Genomic DNA, 18,828 nt, shown 5'->3' on the forward strand with positions numbered 1-18,828 from the left:
TGTAGTATTTGTATCCTGGAACATTGAGCTGCCAGTCCTGTCCATCCCTGACCCACATCACAGTAATTACTATAATATCCCAGTCCCATGTTCCTAATCAGGGCCTGAATTCATCTGCCTTCCCTGTTTATGCCTCTTACATTGAAATAAATGCAGCTTAATATATCAGTCCTACCTTGTTCTCTGCTTTTCTTCCTGCCTGCCCGAACTGTTTGTTCCATTTCCCGACTGCACCAATCTTTTTCTTCACTACTTTCCTGGGACAACACTCCAGCTTACTGGTTTAAATCCACCCAAGCAGCTGGAACAAATCTCCCTGCCAATATATTAATCCCCTTCCAATTCAGGTGCAAACCATCCTCCTTGTGCAGGTCACTTCTACCCCAGAAGAGATTCCAATGATCCAAAAACGTGAATCCTTCTCCCCTGCACCAGCTCCACAGCCATATATTCATCTGCTCTATCCTTCTATTCCTACCCTCACTATCTCACCGCACCAGGAGTAATCCAGATATTACTACCCTCGAGGACCTCCTTTTTAAATTCCTACCTAACTTTGTATATTCTCCTTTCCGTTTCCCTTCCTATGTCATTAGTTCCAATGTGTACAACGACCTCCAGATGGTCCATCTGCCCTTTGAGAAGATTCTGCACCCTCTCTGAGATATCCTTGATCCTAGCACCAGAGAGGCAACACACCATTCTGAGTTTTTGTTGTCAGCCACAGAACTGTCTGTCTGTGCGTCTGACTAGAGAGTCCCCTATCACAATCAATCACTTGGAACCTGACGTACCCATCATTACATTAGAGCCATCCATGCTATATTTCCCCTGAGAGTCCATTACCCCCATACATTTTCAAAATAGCATAATTGTTTGAGATGGAGATAACCACAGGAGACTGCTGCACTACCTGCCTCCCTCTCCTACCTTTTCTGGAGGTAACCAGTCTACCTGACTCTGTCTGCAGCTTTTCTCCCTTCCTACAACTGCCATCCATCACACCCTTAGCACCTGTAAATTCCTTATTGCCTCTAACTGCTGCTCAAGCCAATCCATGTGATATGATTGGATTCACAACCAAAGGCACTTCCTGCGTTCATAATCATCAGTAACATGGAAACTCTCCATAATCTCTCACAAAGGACAGGAAGAGCACATCAGTCTATTAAATGCCATTTTTGCTCCTTCACAGTCTACAGACCTAGAAAATAGCACCATCTTATTGCTTAAAAAACACTGCTCCATCTAACTTAATACTTGTGGTTTATTTTTTTAAATTTAATCAAAACACCGATCTCAATAAAACATATAATCAAGAGAGAACCCACTTTACTCACTATTGTAGATTTACAGCAAGATTAAGTGTTAAAAACTATGTTCTTATCTGTTCCTGTGAGCTCTCCCACACAGGTTCCTCCCAAGGTCAGCTGGGAATTTCGCTGTTTGTTAATTTTTCCTAAACCCACTCCGATGCCAGGGATACTTGAACTCCAACAGCAAAGGCAGTAACTGTGCAGATTCACTGTTGTGTCAGACAGCAGCTGTTGTTTCTTTCTCTGACCATGTAGTCACTACCTTTGTCTATCTTCCTCCTTTTTAAAGTGCCATTGTTTTGATCTTTTATCCCCCAACATTCCAAAACAATGCAACAGCATATAAAACAGTAATTGCTGCTGCTGGACTTCAAGTAAATCACCTTCAACACCTAAATACCTCAAAAGGAGCAGCTCCTTTTTTCCTGACCTCCATCTTAGATTATCCAAAGTGTGAAGTATTACCAATTTAATCAGTCAGATCCTTAATTCCTGACTGTTACAGTAGATAAGATAACAAAAACGCATCCAAGTTTTATCAGTGACCAAAAAAATAAAAACTTCATTATTTTAACAAACTTATCCTCTAACATGTGGTACAATGGATTATTAATCAGTATCATGCAAGCTTAAAATATACCCCCTTTAAATCCAAACACACATGCACGTTTGTGTGTAAATAGAACAGACTAGATAAAGAATAGATCTTGAGTATTGTGGGTGGTAAATACTGACAAAAAACTGGCTGAAGGGTGTAAAGTCCAAATATCTAAAGTCCAAATCAAAACAGTAGAATGAGGTGACTTCCTCTTAGTTCTTTTGGTTTTTGGTGATGATATTGCATTGTTATCAACCATGCAGACCTCCATTTGGTCACCAATGTGTCAAAGAAAATATACATAGTCCTTGCGTCTGTGAAATTGAGGCGTGTATTTGTGGAAGGCAATTACTGCTAAAGAATAGGACATCGCTGATGAAATCTTCAAACATACCAATTACATATTAGCCTTTTAGCATATAATGTCATTATGGTAATTATTGCATGGAGATCGTTCAGAGTGGCATATTGGCAGGTAGCAACTAGAAATTTTGGACAAGATTAAAGAAGTAGCCTTTGTAGATATGTTTATGTTTTCGCATCTATATATTTTTAGTGTGTTTGTCGATATAAAGGACCGAATCCTTCAGTACACAGAAGGAATTACACTTGCCTCTGATTTAAAAAGACAGCTAAACAACGATCATGCAATCTGTGTCGATGGATTTCCTGTCTACCAGTGGCAAGCCTATGGGATCTTCAATAATGCTTTCAACAAGAAGCATAAGCAGCCAGTCAAATAGAATAGTTCCAACAGTCCACAAAGCAGAAAGTTGAATAAACTAGTTTATTCATCATCTTGCTGTGCCTCACTGGGGAAGCGTACTCGAAATCAAGTTCTGCTATTCCCAGTGTCATTACAAAAGATTAAGATATTCAGGTATGCAGAAATTCCCTAATTTACCTGACTTTTAGATCCAAGTTGGCACAGTGGTTAGCACTGCTGCCTCAGGGCCAGAGACCTGGGTTCAATTCCCACCTCAGGCGACTGACTGTTTGGAGTTTGCACATTCTCCCCGTGTCTGCGTGGGTTTCCTCTGGGTGCACTGGTTTCCTCCCACAGTCCAAAAATTGCAGGTTAGGTGAATTGGCCATGCTAAATTACCCATAGTGTTAGGTGAAGAGTAAATGTAGGGGAATGGGTCTGGGTGGGTTGCGCTTTGGGTCGGTGTGGACTTGTTGGGCCAAAGGGCTTGTTTCCACACTGTAAGTAATCTAATCTAATCTAAATCAAAGACCAGGTTTCCGACATTAAACAATTGCTATTTTTTTCAAATAAATAGACTCAACCACAGTTAAACGGTTATGAACCAACAACGTATTGCAACTAGTTAAAACTCTAACCCTATTTAAAAACTTCCTCCTACCTGCAGACAGTAAGTAAAATAAAACATAGTTGTCATGGGTGGAGGGGAAGACTGGGAAGGCAGCATACTTGCCCTTATTCACAGGGTTCACTGAGGTCGTCAGTTTTGGCTTGTCAGATTTGTTCCTTGATTCTCTTTGTCCAAATAGATTTTACTTGCAGAAAGTAGAGGGTAGCTGGTTCACACTTACAAAATCTCTGCCTTACTCATTAGGAGCCCCAACTTATAACAATGGCTGAGGGAAAAGCAAATTGGCTTTCTTCGTACTTAAAATGGTTTAACAGCAGAGAAAAGAGATGGCTCTTGAAGATTCAGTGACTTCTCCTGAACATTCGCACTCCCAGCTGTTCAACTGCCTGAGAGCTAATCTCACAATATTTGGTGGCAGGAGGCCTGTGTTGTTGATTATGGTCACTAGTCCATAAACCAACCATCTACTTCTTGCCAGTCAGATCTTCATTCTCGCACAGCCCCTGACTGTAGCTCATCTGTAACCAGACTTACACTGCTGCTCAAAGAAGCAGCTGTGTAAGCAGTACTTACAATGCTATGCCTCACTGGGGCTGCATTGTTACTTGTTTTTAAAATAAACACAGCACTTCTTTGACACACCTTCATTTTTCATTCATTTATTTTCCAATTTCAGTCCATGATCAAAAATACAGAAAAATAAAAAAGTTGAAGCAATACAACTTTTAGAAAAATTTTCTGAAGAATAAAGGTCTGGATCAAGACAGAAATAGAAAGTTTAAAAATATTTTGAAACTTTTTATCTCTGAGGAATCTAACATTTCACACAAGCAAAATTAGCTTTTCAGGGCCAGTGAGTATTGTGAATTTAGTACACATTTTTAAAATAACCCAGTTACACCCTCTCAACACAACTTTTTCAAGGGTTTTCGCAACAAGACAACCAATGTAAAAGTGAAATTTCTTACCAATTCACTGACTTTGTACTGTGGGAAAGCATCAGTAGTGCATCCAGTGAATGAACTTTGAGTCACAGTCTGTGCATTTGCCAATTCATAATTTCAGTGGAATGAACACGATGAATTCTTGACCATTTGATTTGACTTATTTATTGGCACGTGTTTAATACCATTGTGAAATCTAGGAGTTAATGCGTATATGTATATTTAATACATACGTGCACATACATAGAGGAAATTGAACAGCATAAGATTCCTGAAATTTCCCATTGTCCAAGATTAATGTGTTAAACTATTTACCATATTTCTAATAGATTTTTATGTTAGTGTTTCAGTGATCTTTTAAACCTAAAATGTTTAGCATGTATTTGTAAGAATGTCTTATTTTTCTAAGAGCCATATAAATAATTAAATGTCTACCAGCGTGTATCGAGTTGTTCCCATGACATGTGTACTTCACTGTGTTGTGTACTTTGTAACCAATTTAGGCGGGCAGATTCTACAGTTGAGAATTTGCACGATTCAAAAGAACTCTGCTAACATCTCATATGCTACTATTGCACTTTATCGGAACCTATGTGGTAATAAAGTTAACTTGGTTTTGTGTGATTGTGATGTTCCAACTGGTTTATTTGGAAGCATTAGCTTTCGGAGCACTGCTCCTGATGAAGGAGCTCGGAAAGCTAGTGCTTCCAAATAAACCTGTTGGACTATAACCTGGTGTTGTGTGATTTTTAACTATGTACACTCCAGTCCAACACCGGTGTCTTCAAATTATGTGGTAACACAGAGAAAATATAAATTTTTAATTCTACTCATAAAAAATGAACGAGCTTTCTTTGATTATGTTGCCATAATTAAGAGGTCAAAAGAGACTCCATCATTTGTAGTTTTCATTCAGATCACAGCTTGAGTACTGTTGTCTTCTTTAGTTACAGTGCCCAAAGGATGACAGTCAAATGTCTGTGTCATTGTAACGAAGAACTGTAAGATGCAAGCTCATAAAAATAATAATTCAGGACAATAACAAGAATGCATCAAATGGATTCCCATATATCCTAGGAGAAACAAAAGACATTGAATGCTGTAAAGAAGTAGGAGGTGGTGTGGAGGATTGCTGTTGGAATTAATGGTTATTACTGGCAATAAATCGAGTTGGATCATATGATATCCAAGTCAATTATTTTGTCAGTATTAAGATAATATAAGCTAGAATAATTGGATTTTCATATCTGAAATAAAGCTTTTGTTTAGATAAGGGAATGAAGGGATATCAAGACATGGCAGATAAATGGAATTGAGGTATAGACAAGCCAGGCTGGTTTTCAGCCAAGTTCCATGTACACTACTGGAGTCCAGTGTGGGCTATTCATTTTTGTGTAATTTGTTCAAGGCATATAAACGTTGGCTAGACTTGCACTTACTGCCCATCCCTGAATGTGCTGGAGAGGCTGGTGGTGAGTTGCCATTTTACACCATTATAGGGACACCCAAGGTGATGTTAGGAAAGGACTTCCAAGACGTTGACCCAGCAACAGTGAAGGAAAGGAGATTTCATTCCCAATTAGAGTAGTGTGGGGCTTGGAAGAAAACTTGGAGGTGCATTTATCTACTCCCCTTAACCTTCCAGGTAGCAGAGGTTTGAAAGGTGTTGTCAGTGGAGCATTGGTGACTGACTGCAGTACATTCTATAGATGCTGCATTCTGCTGCCTCTTTCCATTGCTGGTGAATGGGATGTCAGTGAAGCAGGCTGCTTCAGTGAAGTGTGCACAATACTCAGGGCATTTATTTTTGTAATCATGACTGTCATTGACCCTGTGAACTTTAAATATAGTATCAACACTTAAAATAATCCAGGAAATGCATGGTGGTAATTCTGTGTGTAATTCACAGCTAATCAACCAGTGAGAATGGTGAACAGGGAATATGTTTCCTTTTCTGTGGTGAATTCTTTAGAATGCCCAAGGCTACTGAGATTTTAGCAGCGGAAACAGATGCAGGAGATAACTTTTGCCCACACCTAAGCCTGAGGAAAAGCTACTTGGTGAATGGCAGACATTTTACTCTGGCATTTTACATTAAGTACTTCCGATCGCTCAGTGATTTTCCAGGTGCTTGACTGTGGGATAGTGGGATGTACAGTTTCCACAGAAGGATTGCCAACCCAGCAGGATCGTGATGCTTGCTGCAAATTTCTCTCATTAATACTGCAGGGTGGACTCAGCAGAACTGAAATCTGTACAAGATTTACTTACAAACTTTAAAAATGTGCACTGGTTACATGGTTCCGTTCACCGTCGACAGACATTCTAAACATATTTTGCAGCTAACTAATACTTTTGAACTGTGGTCACTATTACAGTGCAGCAAAGGAGGCAGCATGATGCCACATTATGATGATGACCAGCTAATCTGTTTTCATATACTGGTTAGAGTCACAGAGATGTACAGCATGGAAACTGACCCTTTGGTCCAACCCATCCATGCCGACCAGATATCCCAACCCAATCTAGTCCCACCTGCCAGCACCCGGCCCATATCCCTCCAAACTCTTCCTATTCATATGCCCCTCCAAATGCCTCTTAAATGTTGCAATTGTACCAGCCTCCACCACTTCCTCTGGCAGCTCATTCCATGCATGTACCACCCTCTGCGTGAAAAAGCTGCCCCTTCGGTGTCTCTTATATCTTTCCCCTCTCACCCTAAACCTATGCCCTCTAGTTCTGGACTCCCTGACCCCAGGGAAAAGACTTTGCCTATTTACCCTATCCATGCCCCCTCATAATTTTGTAAATCTCTATAAGGTCACCCCTCAGCCTCCAACGCTCCAGGGAAAACAGCCCCAGCCTGTTCAGCCTCTCCCTATAGCTCAAATCCTCCAACCCTGGCAAAATCCTTGCAAATCTTTTCTGAACCCTTTCAAGTTTCACAACATCTTTCCGATAGGAAGGAGACCAGAATTGCACGCAATGTTACAATAGTGGCCTAACTAATGTCCTGTACAGCCGCAACATGACCTCCCAACTCCTGTACTCAATACTCTGACCAGTAAAGGAAAGCATACCAAATGCCCCCTTCACTATCCTATCTACCCGTGACTCCACGTTCAAGGAGCTATGAACCTGCGCTCTAAGGTCTCTTTATTCAGCAACACTCCCTGGGATGTTACCATTAAGTGTATAAGTCCTGCTAAGATTTGCTTTTCCAAAATGCAGCACCTTGCATTTATCTGAATTAAACTCCATCTGCCACTTCTCAGCCCATTGGCCCATCTGGTCACGATCCTGTTGTAATCTGAGGTAACCCTCTTCGCTGTGCACTACACCTCCAATTTTGGTTTCATCTGCAAACTTACTAACTGTACCTCTTATGCTCACATCCAAATCATTCATGTAAGTGACAAAATGTAGAGGACCCAGCACCGATCCATGTGGCACTCCACTGATCACAGGCCTCCAGTCTGAAGAACAATCCTCCACCATCACCCTAAGTCTTCTACCTTTGAGCCAGTTCTGTATCCAAATGGCTAGTTCTCCCTGTATTCCGTGAGATCTAACCTTGCTAATCAGTCTCCCATGGGGAACCTTGTCAAATGCCTTACTGAAGTCCATATAGATCACATCTACTGCTCTGCCCTCATCAATCTTCTTTGTTACTTCCTCAAAAAACTCAATCAAGTTTGTGAGACATGATTTCCCACGCACAAAGCCATGTTGACTATCCCTAATCAGTCCTTGCCTTTCCAAATACATGTACATCCTGTCCCTCAGGATTCCCTCCAACAACTTGCCCACCACCGACGTCAGGCTCACTGGTCTATAGTTCCTGGCTTGTCCTTACCACCCTTCTTAAACAGTGATACCACGTTAGCCAACCTTCAGTCTTCTGGCACCTCACCCGTGACTATCAATGATACAAATATCTCAGCAAGAGGCCCAGCAATCACTTCCCTGGCTTCCCACAGAGTTCTAGGGTACACCTGATCAGGTCCTGGGAATTTATCCACCTTTACCTGTTTCAAGATATCCAGCACTTCCTCCTCTGTAATATGGACATTTTGCAAGATGTCACCATCTATTTCCCTACAGTCTATATCTTCCATATCCTTTTCCACAGTAAATACTGATGCAAAATACTCACTTAGTATCTTTCCCCCATTTTCTGCAGCTCCACACAAAGGCCGCCTTGCTGATCTTTGAGGGGTAAAAACAATGACTGCAGATGCTGGAAACCAGATTCTGGATTAGTGGTGCTGGAAGAGCACAGCAGTTCAGGCAGCATCCAAGGAGCTTCAAAATCGACGTTTCGGGCAAAAGCCCTTCATCAGGAATAAAGATCTTTGAGGGGCCCTATTCTCTCCCTCGTTACCCTTTTATCCTTAATGTATTTGTAAAAACCCTTTGAATTCTCCGTAACTTTATTTTCCAAAGCTAACTCATGTCCCCTTTTTGCCCTCCTGACTTCCCTGTTAAGTATACTCCTACTTCCTTTATACTCTTCTAAGGATTCACTTGATCTATCCTGTCTATACCTTACATATGCTTCCTTCTTTTTCTTAACCAAACCCTCAGTTTCTTTAGACATCCAGCATTCCCTATACCTACCAGCCTTTCCTTTCACCCGAATAGGAATATACTTTCTCTGGATTCTTGTTATCTCATTTCTGAAGGCTTCCCATTTTCCAGCCGTCCCTTTACCTGCAAACATCTGCCCCCAGTCAGCTTTCGAAAGTTCTTGCCTAATACCGTCAAAATTGGCCTTTCTCCAATTCAAGTCTGGTTGTGGGATAAATGTTGACAGCACATCAGGAAGAATCCCCTGCACTACTTCAACATATTGGTCCAGGATATTTTCCAAACACCTGGAAGACGAAGCATTATCTCAGTTTTACATTTGAACTGAAAGCACCTCAGATGGTACTGCATCCTTCAGTTCCTTCTCTGGAATATCAGCAGATTGTGTTCAAGTCTCTAGATTGGAACTCTTAACTTCCTGGTACAAAGTGCTTATCATTGAGCTCAAGCTGACAGTAAATACTCATTCATCTCCTTATATTTCCTAAATACTTTAATTCCTGCACCCATTCTAATTCTTTTCCTACTATGAACATATGAATGTGTCCTGATGGTTTTAGTCAGTGTTCACTTCCATTCCAGGGTTTCTGTTACTGGTCTATTTACTCATCCTTGGAATCCCCCTGCTGTTCTTACAACAAATGTTTTGCATTGAAGTGTGGTTCAATTGTTGATTCTGCTCAGTTCTACTCGAGACAATTTTTACAGGTACATTAAATACTTAACCTAAGTGGCACTTTTACTTCAATCTCAGTTTCTAGACTTGAATTGCGGTCCTATGCCCCCAAACACTTTGCAGTAATACACTTGTGGTATTCTTGTTGGAAGTTGACACACCTAAGATAGTTTATGAACTATAATCCACCCTTTGCACAGAGTGAAGGGCTTCTCCTCTCAGTTCCCAATCAGATAGGGTGATTAAATGAACTAAAGCAGTTTTTTTTCGAAGATATTACCGAAGTTCAGCAACTTCCTTTTTTGTTAAAGGTTATTCTGTTTGCAGTTGCTGCGCTGGATTAAAGACACTATTGACGAACAGAAATAGTAAGGTTAACAGATAAAGGTATGGGACAGTTAATAGTTGAATCCTAGTGAACTTGGTTCTGCAGCCTCTGCTGCATATAAGATGCAAGTTATACAGCAGATGATACCTCTGATATTTTCACAATTGTTGTTGGTGAGACTTTTGAGCAATATTGGTAAGTTTGAAGAAAGTAAATCCAGGTGTATTTCAGTGGCTGAGTTGTTGATTGATCATTAGAATACAACAAACTTGAGGGACATGTATCTTGTTGAGTCTGCTCTCATGGAAGTGGAAACTGGTGTGGGTTAATGGTTGATCATTCATGAAGGCTTTCCAAATTGATCATCATGGTCACACGATTGCATTTCAATGTGGGTTCTTTTAACTAGGTTTGACCTATAGAGAGAGGCTGAATAGGCTGTGGTTATTTTCCCTGGAGCATTGGAGACTGAGGCATGAACTTGAGGGTTTATAAAATCATGAGGGACATGATAGGGTAAATAGTGAACTGAGTGAGCTCACTGCTACAATCTTGAAACCTGCAAGTTAGCACAGGTTTCGCCACAAGTCCCACAACTGGCTGAGAATAATGCAGCATCCTTAAAAGCTGTTGAAATTTGAGCACCACATTATTAAACTGTGGTGAGTAATGTAATGAAAGATAAAACATTCCCCATCTTGTAGATGCACCAGCTGGCTTTCCACTTCGTTGAAAGATTAAAAATTACATTAGAAAATATAAGGAGGATTTTGAAGATCTTAAACCTGAAACAGAATATTTATTTCCCAGTAATCCACAGTTAAATAGCACTTAGTACATTTATAGCAGTTACATACAAACCTTTGATCCTTCAGTGTGGATCTTTCTGCAGCAAACTGTACATCAGTGTTTCTACATTTTGTACCACAGTCCCATATATCAATGAAGCTTAGAACAGGGAGATGAATTCACTTTTTGTGCAGGGACCAGCTTTATTTAAAAAAAGCTCGTTGAGCAAATCACATTGCCTTGCTCTTGCCCTGTAGTCTTGAGTGTTTCATTTTTAAGTATGTATCCAGTTTCCTTTTTAATATTGCTATTGAATTATCTTCTATGCTTTTTCATACAGTACATTCAGAGATTGACAGAGGTGGAATGGCAGTTGACTATAGCTCCAGAGGACCATGCTTGTGTACTGGGGACGTGATTTCAAGTATCACAATGGCAGCTAGTAAAACCTAGTTCAGCTAATATATTCTGAAAATAATCCCAGCAATGGTAACCATGACAACTATCATCAATTGTTGTGAAAACTGACCCAATTCCTTAGTGTCCTTTCAGGAGGAATATCTGTTATCATAGAGTCATAGAGATGTCCAGCACAGAAACGCACCCTTTGGTCCAATCCGTCCATGCCGACCAGATATCCCAATCTAATCTAGTCCCTCTTGCCAGTACCCAGCCCATATTCCTCCAAACCCTTCCTATTCACATACCCAGCCAGGTGTCCTTGCCTAGTTGAGAATTGATTTGACTCCAGACCCACAGCAATGTAGTTGACTTTTGCCTGCTGCCTGAAATAACCTAGTAAACCATTCCTTTCAAGAATAATTAGGAATATGCAATAAACACTGACCTTGCCAGTCCATGACATCTCATGAAAGAATAAAAAATCGAGTTCATAATAATTCACCTTTCGAAAATCTATTCATCTCAATTCTTTTGTCATTTTTCTGTTATCTATAAAGTTTGCTGACCCTACTGCCAGTAAAAAAAAAGTTTCTCTTTCCTTACTGTTTTAAAATCCTTTTTTGAGATTGAACTCTCCTATCTCCCAGCCTTTTTCTGATCTGCAGAGAACAGTCCCAGCTTCTGTAGTCTCACAGATCTTTGTCATTCTGAACATTACCTATGGTAGATATTTTTAATTTGTAGATAAACAGGAGTAACTTGCTGTAACCGCATCTTGGGATTGGGAGCAAAAGTTGAAAAGTGTGGTGCTGGAAAAACACAGCAGGCCAGGCAGCATCCGAGGAACATGAGAATCGACATTTCGGGCATAAGCCCTTCTTCAGGCAGCAAGAGCTCTGGTTTTCCCATCTTTTATCAGACATTTAATGAGGTTACTGCAAATAATCAGTCTATTATTTCCTCTGTATATTGCTGTGCACTAATGAGATCCTGTAGCATGGTTCCCAGAAACTCAGTCTTTAAGACGTAGGAGCAGAAGTCATTCCACAAATGGCCACACAATGGGAAGACCAATGGTGGGGTAAAGTGTAAACACAATAAGGAATGTGTGGTGTGAAGGAAGGTACTTACTAACTAAAGGCACTATGATTTGATATACTAGTAATCCTCAACTGAATCATGACTGTGAAACAAAACTGAGGTTTTCTGACTTGGCAGCTCAATGGGTTTTGTAGTGATGCAAATTGAGATGTTGTTGTGGTCAGTTTTCTGCTGAGCGACCTTATTGTCACAATTGTGCAGAGCTCCTCTGTATGGTTTGCGTGGAATCACAAGACTGATGGGAGTAGAAACTTGAGTATAGCATGGTGGAGAATAATTTTGACAACCTTTGGGGAAAGTTCAGAATGTATCTTGGTCCATTTTGTGGCCTTTGCAAAAACTAAAAAAGATGGATGAGAGCAAAAAAAAAACAAACCGAAATAGCTGGAACAATTTGAGGCAGTGCCAATATGTTCAGCAGTGGCTTTAGCAGCATAGACTCTGTGTGTTATTTGTAACTTTCAGCTGTGAATGTTTTGCAAGTATCAGATTTTAATGGACCCCAGAGTATGGTGCAAGATGTTTGGTGCCTTCCTTACATACTTGTCCCCTGGTATTCAGACTATTTTTCCAATTCTCTTTCTCTGGAATTGTATTGAATAATCAAACTGGGTGGAATGTTAGTACGACTAACGTGCCATCAGGTTTGCTCTACACTTAACTAAATGCCAATTTCGTTGACACATTATTTACTTATGTCTTCCATACAGCCCACTCTCCATCACTTCACCATTGTCAACTGCACGTTCAGCTACCTTGGGTCTAACCATGGAAATTCCCTCTTTAAACATATACTACGTTTCTTAAAAGAGGAAAAAGAGCAAGTGATGTTCTCTAATACTTAGCTCTTTGTCCAAAATTATCACAGTGTCTCCTTACATGGCTTAATGTCCGATTTTGTTTGAGAATGCTCCTGTGAAGTACCTTGGAACGTTTAACTGTGTTAAATATAATTGCAAGCTATGCATTTGTTGACATTGGCATGGTTTGCCTTGGAAACATGTACAATTGTTTTGTTTTATATAATTATAGAGAAACCAAGTAAGGGATTAGTTAGGAAAGAGCAGTAAATAAATGTGAGAGATTGTAACGTATGCTTAGGAAATGAGGAGTTTGAGATTGAAAGGAATGAAGATAATAGGAATAATGAAAGATGGAAGAAAGTATGGTGTGTGTTGAGATCTGAGCTGAAGAGTATTGAATTGCAATTATGTGGCCTTGAACAGGAAGAGTGTGATGGGCACCATGCCTGTTATTCCAGAAGGGACAAAACAGGACCAGTCTAGATAAGATTGATCATGGTAATATGATCAAATGAGACTTGGATAAAGAAGACTATTCATAATGCTATGAGAGTTAATCATCTACTTCAATTCTTATCTTTACTCCAGGACACTCGTCCATTTGCTCCATCCCATGGACAAGTTCGTGCCAATACTGTTCTGGAGAGAGTGGAGGGAGCCCAGCAAAGGTGGAAGCGTCAAGTACAGGAGCAGCGTAAAACTGTCTTTGACCGACACAAAATGCTCAGCTAAACATCACTGCTTTCAACTTGCTGTAGTTCAGGCCTAGTCATGTTATCACTTTGAAGCATGAAGGTTGGTTTTAAATCTGAAGACTTAATGCTGTCTCCCAGCTTTATTTTAACCAGTCCGGTTAAATGCATCACACATCAATGTGAAGCATTAAACAGTTTGCTTGGTATTCCCTTTTGAGGATGTGTCTCTGTAAAGTGAATCCCTAATGTCCTCTTTAAGTGTGGCTTCCTAATTAAATGTTCAAAAGATTAAAATTCTGCACGTGTGAGGAAGCCTCAGCAGTAGGAGATATATTAGAGCTTCATTGCCAAAACATGATTCAAGTTCTGCCTGCTTTGTTTGTCCAAGGGATGCGGTGCTCAATGCAATCCCCTCCTCTACTGATGTGAATTAAGGTGCTGCGCACAGTCTTCTACCCCATTCACATTGTAACTAAAGGGAAATTGCTTGCTCACATGCCCCAGGTGCCTTGAGATTGCACTTCAGAATAATCAAGCATGTGGAAGGATGGTCTGAGAGACAGCAGTAAGTGTACAGATTCTTTCTCTTTTGCTTTCATTGTCACTCCCCCTGTGTGTAACTCTCTCTATTTCTCTATGACTTTCATGTGTAGAAAGGTGTGGTAGTCTAGTATTTTGCTCAGTTAAAATGCTATGAAATTTTGTGAATGAAACAGTTTTTTCTTTCCACTCCAAAGTAGCTGTGGTTTGCAATTAGACCTTCTACTCCAATGAGGTAAATTAAAGTCACTTGTGTTATAAATGGAAAATAAGATTGGGCACTGCAACGCATGGACTTCTGGCTTACATTTGCTGGAAGTGATGGATATTAACTCAAAAGGCATAAACCCCTGGTCCTTTTGCAGAGCCTGGTGAAGTTTCTGGTTTGTCAGCTGCCATATAGCTAGAAACACAGAGAATGCTGGAAAAACTCAGCAGGCCTGGCAGCACGTATCAAGAGAGAAAAACAGTGTTAGCTTTTCAAGTCCAGTATGACTGTTCATCAAAACATTGTTTCCAGGATCCATAGTATTTTCACACAAAGGTATGTTCCTCCTGTCCTGGCCATCCTTTAATGTTAGTTTTTTTACAATTGAACTTCTTTCTCAGCATTTTGAAATATTTGTTGCTTTGCAAATTTGCTTTAAAGGAATATTCTTAGGTAACATCTTTTCTGTCCTAGTATTGACTATTTTGTTGAATAAAAACCCTGAAAGTTCCCTTTAAGGTGGCTGGTTCATTGATTAAAGAGCTGCTACCTTTCAGAGTGAGTAGAGTAATGCTGTGATATTTAGAGGACAGCTCCCAGTGGCCCAGGCTTCTCCAGTGATTTGCCTAGAGCCCAGACCAGAATTCGTTTAAGCTCAGGTTTGGTTGGCCATCTTACGCAGCTGTATGGTTTTAACATCTGTGTTTCTGATGGTGTGGTGACAGATTGCTCCTTTTGGAAGGAATTTCTTAATGTACATTCACTTCCTTTGTCTCACTCATGTCTAAATCAGTTGCTGTTGTGGCAACGTTTTGCAGCCCAAAAATGTACATAAAGCCGGAAAGCACAGCACCTCTTTATTCAAAGGCGATGTGAAATTGGACAGCAGGTTTATGTTAGAGTTAGACTCCTTTCTACACTGTGACCTGCAGTGATGCCAACATGTTACTGTGTCAGTGAGCTCATGATGCAAGTTATCATTCCCTTACTCCATACAGCCCCTCACTTCTGCACTGTTGATCAATTGAAGTTGTTACTTTGCTCTTCGGAATTTGTCTTGAAATCTCTCAACACTCCTTCCAAACAGCAACTGTTGAATGTAAATAAAAATACTTGAACAGAAGCTAAATAACCTAGCTCTATATGGGGATTTGGTCAGAAATCAATCAGTTTTAATCTGTGATATATTCAACTTGTATTAAAATAAATGATCACCATGTTGTAATAATCTACGTCATTATACCACGTAATAGGTTTCTGGGCTCAGCTAGTTTATTTAGGAGGAGTGGGAGTACAGTAATGAACACCAAGGTCTGAGGAACAGTTTACCTATTCACTTTCTGTGATGTACTGTAGCACTAGGTACAGGCTGGTTTGTGACGCTGAATAACACCAACAGCATGGATTCAAGCCCTGCGCCACTGAGGGCACCGTGAAGGAACAATGTTCTCGACCTTTTCCATCTCCTGAGGCATGGTGACCGTCAGGATAAACCATCAACAGTTAGCTCTGTCTAATGAGAGAGCAGCCATATGGTCTGATGACTTTACCTTTTCCTTTACATTGGAACGTATCTGCAGTTTGAGTTGTCCCTGTCATACTTCTGTTGGAGCTGACCAAATGGAATATGTTTGATTCAGACAATTTACTGATCATATTTGAACAAGTTATATTCTAATTGAACAGGTCTTTATCCTATAACCTGGTGTAATAGAGTGCCTTCCTGTGTCATTTAAAACAACCCTTATAAGGGAAGAGTACTAATATGTTTAACGAGTTGCTTAAAAGAGATCCAGCAGGTTGATCCCCTCGGTAATCAGGAATTTTGCAAGAATTCATCAAAAACAACTTCATCAATTTTAAGAAATTATTGGGAAGTGGCAGAGTGAAGCAAAAAAGCAGAGGCAGAACTGAAATATTAGGTATTAAAGGATGTTTATGGTGCCTGCAAGCTGGTGAGTTCATGTGTTTCGACCTTTTCAAAGTTTGTGGGTAACTCGCCTTAAGCAATTTGGCAAGAGGCAATCTGCAGCTATTAGCCAAAGGCTTTGATGTGTTAAATCCTTTAGTCTAGCCTCTGTTTGGCATGGCTGTGCCCTTGAAATCTTCCTATTCTTTGATCACACCTGAACACTGTCAGTGCGGTTGCTAGTCCTGTGGTAATCCCCGGACTCACTAATATCTGAATCTTAATTTGTTTCTGTGATCAGTTCTCAATTTATTTCAAATATCTAAGCATTTTACCTTTTTGAATAAGAGAAGGGAAAGAAAATAAAAAGTATTATCGCTCATCCCTCTCTCTCCAGACTAGACTTCCATGGCCAATCACATTACTGTACACCCCTGTTCTTTCAGGAAAAGTCTTTGAATCTGTTTGAAGATCATTGGTTGCTGAAATATTTTGAGGGGGACTGTCTATTTGAATCAAAACCTCTAACATATCATTGGAATCTCCTTGGTTTTGGTAGGGTGAGAGTGACTAGTCAATGTTGATGTGTGTATTACTTGTGTTGGAAGTTTCTGTGTTGCATTGTAAAAGAACTACAACTTTTCTTGTTATTATGCCTCCTGAGCACAAAATGCTTTGGAGTGTAATGTGTGAGTATTAATTTTAGGTTTTTTTTTAAACTGGTAAATTATTGGCTTCCGATTTGCAGGAGTTTCCACTTCTTTGCCTAGTGAAGTTGGACGTCAAGCCCAATGAATAAATCATCTGAAGAGTGAAGTTTGTTATACTCATAGGCTGACAATATTTTAAAACAAATTGTAGACTCTCTGTGTGTGTGTGTGTGTGTGTGTGTGTGTGTGTGTGTGTATTCCGTATTTAACATCAGACAGTCCTAATGTTTGGGACATCAGTCAGCAGATCATCACCTGCAAACATTAGTAAACAAATCTAGTGGCTGCCCTTCCAATCAGCTAGTCTGGACTTTGAGGACTGTTTAATCTGTGGATCAACTCTTATTTTTCTGAAATGTTCAGATTTGTCAACTCTGGCTTAATTCCTCTTGGTTTATTTTCCTGTGAAAATGAAATTAGCCACCAGCTGCAAGGTAACCTCTTGCTGTAAAACTGGACAGCACTTCATCACACTCTGATCTGTAAAGCTGGTATAATGAACACAAAGTGTAAAAGCTAAGAGGTTCACTTAGGGGTTTCGATAATGGTATGACTCGATACAGTAACTCTGTTAATTATTGTCTACATAATCACTGCACTTCAAATGTAATTCATTTTATGAAGTGTATTCAGATGTTTCAATGTGATAATGTGATGTATGAATATGCAAATTAATATATACCCTAGTCATTGCATTGTAACTTCTACAAATTTGCTGTAAAATAATTATTTGAGTTTGTGGATTTATTTGTTAATCAAATTATCTTATTTCTGAACTGAGATCCACACTTTTTTGTTTCGAATAGGAAGCTTCAGTTTATTTCCTGAGATTTGTGTTCATATAATGCTATCTGATTATTCAAAGAATCAAAAACTTTCTACAGTATAAATAGTTTATTCCTTGAATGACTTTTGGTTTATAGTAAACTTAATGTGGATTCTACCCCAGAATGAAATCTCAGACTGGAGCACTGGTACAACAGAGCATATCCCTCTAATGATTGGGGTGGACGGTATTGTGAGATCTGAGCATGGCAATTCACCTGTGCTATTTATAACAGGAAGAAGGAAGCACATCCACTTTGATTTTGTCATGTCACTGCATATAATTTGGGGTAAGAACCTACACATGAAGTAGGAATCTTTTGGGGATGCTCTGTCGGCTGAGCAAGTTAACCTCGGTGCAGCTTTTTCATCTGCAGAAAAATGTGTTTATTCCTGCGGGAATATGAGTGTATGTAAAAGTACTGTACTATTGTGAAAATCTATCATCTTTTTCTCTACTTTGCCGAATCTAATGGTCTCACTGGTACCTGTGAGTTTAATGTCTCACTTTTTTTCTGTGAATCATTGATTTGAAGTGGAAATCATTTTCTTGTTTAATTTAATTCCAATGTTTTTTTTGTCACTGTAAAAACGACTTGTTTAATTCTGAATTTTATGAACTGCAAGAGGAGTCAAACATCTAAGTAAAGATTGCAAAAAGCATCAAGTGCTTGTAATTCATTCTGGAAGACGTTTTGTTTCTATTTAACAGTTCAAACATTTGTATTGTACCCACAGCTCACACTGTCACCACATAACAGACTGCCACTCCCTCCTTTTAACTATAACAGACTCTTTTAAGAGTTGCCATGCAGGTATCATGTTGGTCACTAATGGGGTCCACCTTGTGAAGAACACACTCAACTTTGCTTTGTGAAATGGGTGGGGCTAGTCTACCTGGTTTGTAAACCGGATCCTCTAGTATGCTGTGTCTCGCTCAGACCATAGGTTCAGATGATAACAAGCAACAATCTGTTGTCACATGGGTAAAATATAATTAACATGAAACAGTAATTATTGTGTTTGTTATTACATTGCAATCGTATAATTAACATAA

At 39.7% G+C, this 18,828-nt stretch overlaps 1 protein-coding gene across 2 annotated transcripts in view; it reads left to right on the forward strand.

Moving 5' to 3' along the window:
* tmem9 (transmembrane protein 9) overlaps window positions 1-18,434 on the forward strand; it is a 98,158-nt gene extending 79,724 nt beyond the window's left edge. For both annotated transcript variants that reach the window (XM_043717021.2, XM_043717020.2), the window contains exon 5: window positions 13,473-18,434. In XM_043717021.2, coding sequence (XP_043572956.1) covers window positions 13,473-13,616 — 144 coding nt within the window. In that variant the 3' untranslated portion in view covers window positions 13,617-18,434. The remainder of the gene's footprint in view (window positions 1-13,472) is intronic.
* The last annotated feature ends 394 nt before the right edge of the window (window positions 18,435-18,828 follow it).

The sequence above is a fragment of the Chiloscyllium plagiosum genome, unplaced genomic scaffold (assembly GCF_037043375.1).
Source record: "Chiloscyllium plagiosum isolate Xiang-an unplaced genomic scaffold, Cpla_swu_hap1 HiC_scaffold_26, whole genome shotgun sequence".
Classification (NCBI taxonomy): domain Eukaryota; kingdom Metazoa; phylum Chordata; class Chondrichthyes; order Orectolobiformes; family Hemiscylliidae; genus Chiloscyllium; species Chiloscyllium plagiosum.